General features: G+C 56.9%; 1 protein-coding gene across 2 annotated transcripts; it reads right to left on the bottom strand.

The window, feature by feature from the left end:
• Positions 1-1,691: 1,691 nt before the first annotated feature.
• On the bottom strand, positions 1,692-7,275 carry TGFB1I1 (transforming growth factor beta 1 induced transcript 1). 2 transcript variants are annotated; one of them, XM_077907435.1, is made up of 11 exons: positions 7,182-7,275; positions 5,816-5,931; positions 5,643-5,695; positions 5,398-5,540; positions 5,144-5,231; positions 4,913-5,027; positions 4,617-4,811; positions 3,326-3,499; positions 3,035-3,116; positions 2,616-2,764; positions 1,692-2,355 (listed from the first exon to the last, which is right to left on the bottom strand). In XM_077907435.1, the coding sequence occupies exons 1-11, from the start codon at positions 7,192-7,194 to the stop codon at positions 2,089-2,091; spliced, it is 1,395 nt and encodes a 464-aa protein (XP_077763561.1). In that variant the 5' UTR covers positions 7,195-7,275; the 3' UTR covers positions 1,692-2,088. The 2 variants fall into 2 exon arrangements, with proteins under 2 accessions (XP_077763561.1, XP_077763562.1); XM_077907436.1 differs by having other exon boundaries at positions 5,643-5,684; positions 5,859-5,931; positions 7,182-7,271.
• Between the last annotated feature and the right edge of the window lie 675 nt (positions 7,276-7,950).

Below are 7,950 nucleotides of genomic sequence, written 5' to 3'. Positions count from 1 at the left end.
CATTCAATATGCCAAGTTCCTTCCTACCTCCTGGCCTTGCTGTTTCCTCTCCCCGGAATGCTCTCTTCAGGCTCTTTGCCTGGCTGTCTTTCCTCAGACTTCCAAGTCTCAACTTAGATGTTACATATTCACAGAGACCATCTGGTCAAACTAATCCCTTCCTCACTTTCTCTTAGTTCTCCAATTTTTTCCCCTTTACACCTCCCCTCATTTCCTCTCATTCTTTCCTTCATTACCAAACATTCACTGAGCACCTATCACATGCTAGATAGCATTCTAGTCACTGGAGAGACAACGGTCAGCAAAACAAACATACAATCTCATAGACAGGTTCTCAGGAGCTTGCATTCCAGTTTCGGAAGCAGACATAAGCAACAAATAAACACCTATTTGCAATAGAGGTAAGTGCTATGAGGGACTAGGGAGGTGCAATGGATGGAAACAAGGGGGGAGAGGGAACTTTACTTAGGCCATCAGGAAAGTCTCCATTAGTTCATCACACATGTCACTTGGTTCTTGTCATCTATCTTCTCAACTAGACTTCAACTCCATGAGGTCGAGAAGCAGGTCTGCTTTGTTCCCTATGGTCTCCCAGTTCCTGATATCAAGTCTGGCACAGTACATACTCCATAAAACACTTGGTGAAATTAATGAATCGAGTATACAGATGGCCAGTTGGGGCATTTTCAAGACAGGAAGGTGGTTACAAGCCAGGAAATAGAATTCCCCAGGGAGAATATGTGGGAGGAGAAGAGCAGGAAGCCTGGGAAGACTTAGGAGAGGAGCCTCAGAGAGGAAATGGGGGCAGGCCGTGGCAAGGACAAAGAACACTTCACCTTTGTCTTACCCCTACATGTTCTCCTTAGCTACTAGCTCTGCCACAAGCAGGAAGGGCTTCTGAGTATCCATCATTTCCAGCCTCAAAGTCTCCTATAGTTTGCACCCAGGAATCTAAGCCCCCTCCCTAGGGAACTGCAGGGTTCAAAGAGAAGGTTCAGAGGCTCAGAAGTGTGCTGGAGTTTGGAGATTCAGATGGAGCCTAAACTCCACACCTAAAAATCCCTGGCCCCACCCATTTCTGCTGGGGGTTAGGTCAGGTGTCACCTCCTCCAGGAAGACTGCCTTGACTCCCAATCTGAGTTAGAAGCCTCCTTCTGACTCTTACAGCCCCTAGTGCATCCTTCCATCACTGCTCTGACTACCTCAAGTGTCATCCTCTGCCTAGGGGAGATGTTATGAGTCAATACAAATAAGAGGGAAGCTGTGCCTTAGTGCCCAGATCCAGAGTGGGCATAAATTGGCACTTCTGGATGGAGTCCCATCTCTGAGAGTCTTCTCAGGAGAGAAAACTCTGAAAATCAGACAAGGTGACAAGGGTGGGAGGGTGTGGGACATGGGGGTAGAGACAGATTAAGTGCCTATTTTGAGGATACAGGTTGCTGAAGAAATGGGGAACGAGGGTGGGAAGTTTCCAAGGGGCCCAGCCTGACCTCCTGTTCTGGCTCCCCACTGGCTGTACAATCCTGCGCAGGCTCATTTGATATGTGAAGAGCAGCCTGCAAATGCGGAGGCTGCAGGTGGCACGGCGGCCGCAGGCAGGGGCCTAGAACCTGCTGCAGCCAGAGGCAGCACAAGAGGCCAGGCCTCACCGCACAAGGCTTTCCCGCGCACTCAGAGACACTGCACCAGCATGATGTGGCATGTGCTTTTATGTAGGTAGAAAAAAAAGTGCACAGAATAGTGAGGGAGCAGGGAGCAGCTCTGTCCGGGCGGTCCTCTGGTTAGTCAGAGTGCAAGGGCCCTCCTCCGGCCGGGGCTCCCCAAGGGTGGGAATAAAGTGAAGACCTCAGGCAGGGGTGCTCCACAGCGGAGGAGCCACGCAGGAGGCCTTGAAATCGGCCAGACCTTTTCTGAATTTGGCCATGGAGGATTTAAGAGTACCTTAGGGGTGGGTCTCTCCAGTGGCTGAGGCCTCACCGGGTGGGCTGAGAGAGACCCCCAAGCTCCAGGAGCAAGGCCTTGGGGTGTCTGGGGAAGGGCGGGGTCCCTGGGGCCTTGGTCTCCCGCAGGGGCCAGCCCCGCAGGCGCTCAGCCGAAGAGCTTGACAAAGCAGGGCTGGCAGTAGGGCTTGCCCGCGCGCTCCTGGAAGGAGCCCTTGGTGAGCGGGCGCAGGCAAAAGGTGCAGGTGAAGTGGTCCGGGTGGAAGCGGCGGCCCAGGGCGGACACGCAACGGCCGGTCACCGGGAGGCCACACGTGGCGCACAACGACCCGCGCCGCGCGTGGAAATGGTTCTCGCACAGCGGGCGGCCCTCGTGCTCGAAGAAGCTGCCTCCCGAGAAGGGCGCGAAGCATTCCTGCGGAAGGGCGGCCGCGGAAGCGCAGGTCAGCGCCCCCCCGCCCCCCCCCCCCCAGTAACTAGCTTCAGCAGGAGCGCGCTAACCCAGCGTGGGAGCCCCACTGCCCCGCAGCCGCCCCCCAGACGTGAGCACCTGACCCGAATGCCTGCATATCCCCCCCACCTCCAGGCTCCTAGCCGGGCTGCCCGTCCTCCCGGTTCCCCTGCCCCCCCCCCCCCCCCCCCCCCCCCCCGCCCCGCGCTCCCGCAGCAGCGCACCCTGCACACGAAGCAGTCTGGGTGCCAGAGCGCGCTGAGCGCCGAGATGTAGTTGTCCAGGATGGGGCCTTGGCAGCCCTGGCAGCGCGGGGCGAAGAGCTGCAGGAAGTCCCGGCGGCAGTAGGGGCGGCCCTCGCGCTCGTGGAAACCTAGGGGCCGACGGAGCCAAGGAAAGAGATGCGGGCTGCACCCCACTCGCAGGATCCGAGCTCGGGGCCGGAGGCGGGGCCCTCAGAGGGAGCGGTAGAGCGGGAGGGATGGGTAGAGGGAAGTGGCCCAGTGGGAGGGGATAGGACGGAGCCAGGTGTGGGAGAGCATGGGGCCAGGAGACGTGGGAGGTCGTAACAGGCTGGACCAAAGTGATAGAGGCCGGATGTTGAGCAGATGGGTATCTTTCAAGGCTGGAGCCACGTTCTCACCCTCGTCTCCGAAGGGCTCCCCACAACTGACGCAGCAGAAGTGCTCCGGGTGCCAGTGGGTGCCCAAGGCAGTAACCATCTTCTGCAGGAAACGAATCAGGACACTCCGTGGGGCCCTCCATCCCTTCTTCCCTCCCTCCCCCATCGTGAACCTCCGCATGCAGGTTTAAGTGGGAGTTTGAAGCACTAGGGACCTAACAAGGAACTTGGAAGTCAGAGTGGGCAGGGTCTAGGACGTGGGTAGGCGGGAGCTGTGGGAGCTGTGGGAGCTGTGGGAGGAGAAGGGCTCACGTGTCGGATGGGTTGATTGCAGAGGCCGCATCGTGGGGAGAAGCGTTCAAAGTAGCATTCAGGGCAGAAGGGAGCTCCATCCTTCTCAAAGAAGCTGCTGCCTCCCAGGGCCATAGAACAGCCACCGCAAATGAAATGTTCCGGGTGCCAAGCACGGCCCAGCGCGGTCACCACCTGCAGGTTGGGGACAAGGACTGGGTCAGAGTGGTCCTCAGGTTGCCATGTGCCCAGTGGGCTAAGACCTACATGGCACATTTCGAGTCTTTTTTTCTTTTTACCATTTGACTCCCTTCATTCCTTTCTCCCCATTCACCCTGAGAAGTCAGGATGAAGAACCTGATGTTCAAGTCCATCTGTAAGTGACAGAGATTTAAACCAGGTCCTCCAGCACAGTGCCTAGGGCCCCCAGTAATTTTAGGAGCCCATGAAAATGTAATTACTTTTAAAACCAGAAGAAAAAAATGAGCCAGAAGAAAATGCTTTAATGTATAATATTAATATATTGGGCAGCCCGGGTGGCTCAGCATTTTAGCGTTGCCTTTGGCCTGGGGCGTGATCCTGGAGACCCAGGATCGAGTCCCACGTCAGGCTCCCTGCACGGGGCCTGCTTCTCCCTCTGCCTCTGTCTCTGACTCTGTCTCTCTCTATGTCTTTCATGAATAAATAAATAAATTAAATATTTAATATATATATATGTTATATATATATTCATCTTCACACAAACACAGTCATAAACCACAATTTTAACTTTTTTTCTAACAGAGGAAGGGACCCATGAAGGTGAAAGAGCCTAGGGTCCACACAAGTCATAATGCCACCCCGCCTTACTAAGATTGGAAATTTGGGGCAGGAAGCAGGGCACTAAATACAGCAAGAGGATCTAGGTCAACTGCTGGGCACAGCTGTCATCAATAACATCTACTCAGTCAATAAGCCAAGAAGCAGAGCTCGCAGACCAGATACTGGTAGAGGAGAAACAGTCTTTGTTGGTGCCTGAGAGATGGTAGGTGGCACCGATAAGACATTTGTGAAGACTGAGATGGAGATTTGTAAAGGAGCTAATACTGGGCCGGCACACAGTAGAACCGCAATAAATGGTAACTGGGTGGGAATTCTCATCTGCCACTTACGTGCTACAGGATTCAGAGCTTTAGTCTCCTCATCTGTAAAATATGAACAATGGTAATACCCACTTCCTAGATCATTTATTAAAAGGGAACAGTGCAAAGTCTGGCTCCCAGTAGGGATGGGTCCATGGGTCTCTACGCCCTACTCACAGGGCTCCACTTACTTGCCCAGCAATAGGCTTACTGCAGGAGCCACAGAGCCCCTTGGTCTGGGTGGGAACACCACGGCGGCTGAGATCAGACTGCAGCAGCCCCAGCATGGTGTCTAGGCTGCCCTTGCTAGCTGGCCCTGGTGAGGATGGGGAGCCCTCATTCACAGAGCTTGGCACTGGTGGCTGGGTTGATCCAGAGGCTGGAAGCTGCAACAAGGAGGATATGAGAGTTGAGTCAGCAAGGCAGCAGGTGTGGAAGGTCCTAAAAAGGGTCAGGGAGCCATAAATCCACACTGGCCACACCCCACCTGATTCACGTGGTTTTGGACACGGAAGTCAGACAGCGAAGCCATCAATCTATCCAACTCCAAGGTGGCAGAGGTTGCTGAAGTCTTTGGGAGCACAGGGGATGGGCTGGGGGGGCTGCGAAGAACATAATTTGTGTCAGCTCAGAGCCCTCCAGAGTAGTGAATGCTATCCTCCAGTAACTCAGGGACCCGTCACATCTCTCCCAGCTCTGCCAACTATGTCAAACTCACAGGCTCGGCCTTTTCTGGTCCTCAGATGGGTCCTCCTTCTGTTCCCCTGCAGTCTCCTTGCTAGATGGGAACTGAGACATTATTTCATCTGCAGAGAGGAAAGAAGGGCACTGGACATGGGACCAGAGCCTACCCCCAGCCTGTTTAAGGCTTGTGTCTCTTTAGCTGCTACTCTGGGAGGCGGAGACTGCTCAGTGTCTGCCCTTCCCTGCACTGTCCCCAGCCCGTCAAGGCCTGTCTCTGTGACCTGGTACCTGTGATGTTGAACTGGGTAGCATTAAGCTCCTGAAGCAACCGGTCTAACTCGCAGAGCCCTGTGCCCAAGACACCGCTGGAAGAAGAGAATGGAGGGGCTGCGGGGGCTGCAGGCTTTGGGGACCGAGGCTTGCATACCGTACTGGAAAACAGGGTGGGAGTCTGGGGTCAGGGGTGGGGAATCCAAGGCTCCTTACCTGAGTCGCAAGTGGCATCCCCATCCCCTAGGTCCCAGGCCCCTCACCTGTACAGATGGTCCTTGTCCCCAGAGGCTCCTGCAGACTCCCCAGACCCTGTCTACAGAGAGAAGGACACATGTGTGGTGGGATGTACTGTGCCCGCCCATAAGCCCAGATTCCCCTAGCCCTGGCCAAGCTCGGCCCTAGTCTTGCCCCAGTCTCTAGTATTTGATCTCACCTGCGGCTGGTGGCCGTAGGGCAGGGGAGCTGCGACAGACTCCGGGGATCGGTCTTTTGGAGCCCCTGACCTTGGCATGTGTGAGGTGGTGGTCTCCAGGTCAGAGAGCAGGGCATCTGCATGGGAGAGGCCATCAGGGTGAGAATTTGAGAGGTTAAAGTTAGAGCAGAGACAGGGACAGGGCCTTCAGAGATTAGAGATAGGGTTCCGAATGGGCAGTAGCTGAGGAGGACGGAAGGCAGTGTTACCAGCAGAGGTCAAGAATCGGATGGAAACATAGGCCACCCCGAGGCAGAGAAGGAATATTTATGACCCAAACACCCCGAATCGCTCATCTTGGGAGTCGCGCACAAAAGCTGCCTGATTCTTCTATTCTCCACATCTTCCCCGACGCGGTCAAAATTGACTCTTGACTCAAGTCAAATTTGGCTTCACCCCAAATTGCTCAATTGGCCGAACGCCTGGCACCCGACTTTCTGATTGGGTGCTCTCTCAGCCCACTAATTCCTGCCCCCTCCCGGACCTGGCGCTGGGTCCCACCCGGCGCTCCTCATTGGTGGGTCAGCCGGGACCTGCGTTCCCATTGGCTTATTTTCCACGGCGCCGGTTACCCCAGCCGAGCAGCACCCCCTATCGCAGGGTGCATGAACCCCCTCTCTCGCATGGAGAGCACAGCCTTCCCCGCGTTTCCAACAAGCCAGGAGGAGGAGATGCCTGGGTCCTCCTTCCTCCACCAAGACACCCCCACCCCCACCTCCCATCCCCAGATCTGGATCCTTTAAACCCTTTCCTTCCCAGAACCTGGAAGTGCCTGCTCCTTTACTCATCTCTGAGAACCGTAGTGGAACCCTTACGGTCTCTCTGGAGTCCTGGCACTCATCTAGTCTCTTTCTGCCCCCAAAGACCTGACCCCCACCTACTACCATCCTTAGGGGCACTTAACTCTTTTCTTCCCCAAACCGTGGGAAGGGCCTGTTTTCCCCTCTAGAATTTGATGTCGTGGTCTCCCTTCCCGCCTACTCGCCCAGCGCCCGGACCCAGACCCCTTTAACCCCTCCCGTCCCGGAGCCCCGGAGCCCAGGTGCCCGCTGGTGGGCGCTGCACCTCCCCGCCGGCCTGTCAGCAGCTAGGGGTGGAGGAGCCGAGCAAGGGGGAAAGGGAGGGAGCGGCCGGTCCGGGAAAAGCAGGAAGGGAGAGGCAGGAAGGGGGACGTGGAGTCGGAAAGGAGGCGCGGGCAGAGGCCAGAATCAAGAAGACAGGAGGCGGGGATGGGGAGATGCGGGGAGTGCGAGGGGTTTGCAGCGCGCGGGAGCGGGTCCAGACGGCGGTGAGGAGCTAGGGACAAGGGGACCCGAGCCCCACTCACCCAGGTCCTCCATGGCGGGGCGCGGGCGCACCGCGCGGGGCGAGCAGGGCGGGGGCTGTGTCCGGTGGGGGCGGGGGGCGGGGGACGTCCGGGAGTTGGAGGCCCGGCCGTGACCATGTAAGGAAGCCGGGACCCGCTGGGATGGGGCTGGGGGGGCGGGGGTGCAAAGAACGGGAGAACTCGGGATGGGAGCGTGTAAGGGAGGGAGGGCCGCGGCCCACCCAGGCCCAGCCCGCCCGTCCGCGCCGAGGCAGCCACACCCCAGCCTCGGCCTCCGCTGCAGGGAGCCCCGGGGCGGCCGGAGCCAAAGTCCGAGAAGTGACTCTCCCAGCCCCGGCTCGGGATCCTCTGCTCAATGAGACCCTTAGCCACAGGCCGACGCCCCCAGGCAGACACCTCCCAAAGCCAGCACCCTGAGTCCCATACAGAAGTCCTGTCCACTCAGGCCATTCCTGGGAGATTAGCTCCAGACAGAATTTTGGGCTGAGGGCAGGAGTGATGGCTCTAAGGATCAGACGACAGGTTCAGAGACCTTCCTTTAGAGACCCTGACCATGACATGAACAGAGATCCCCAAAGATCCACACACCAGACACAAATCTCTCAGAAACAGAGACAGACAGACAGACACAACGAACGCTGCCACCCTCTAAGCCAGGACCTTCTCTTCGAGGGTTGGAAACAGACATACAGACACAGGTAAACTGAGCCCAGGCTCAGAGCCCATGCAGACTCCAGGAAAACACTCACAGGCAGCCAGACCACAGCCA

Source organism: Canis aureus, chromosome 8 (assembly GCF_053574225.1).
Source record: "Canis aureus isolate CA01 chromosome 8, VMU_Caureus_v.1.0, whole genome shotgun sequence".
Classification (NCBI taxonomy): Eukaryota; Metazoa; Chordata; class Mammalia; order Carnivora; family Canidae; genus Canis; species Canis aureus.
Note: the sequence above shows the minus strand (reverse complement) of the source record. Positions and strands in the feature narration are given on the sequence as shown.

Bases quoted from the DNA above. Each gene is read 5' to 3' on its own strand.
- TGFB1I1 (XM_077907435.1), bottom strand. The intron at 5,232-5,397 runs GTACCAGGTCAC...TCCTCTCTGCAG, and splicing joins TACCCAGTTCAACATCACAG to ATGAAATAATGTCTCAGTTC. The intron at 2,765-3,034 runs GTGAGAACGTGG...GTCGGCCCCTAG, and splicing joins GGAGCCCTTCGGAGACGAGG to GTTTCCACGAGCGCGAGGGC.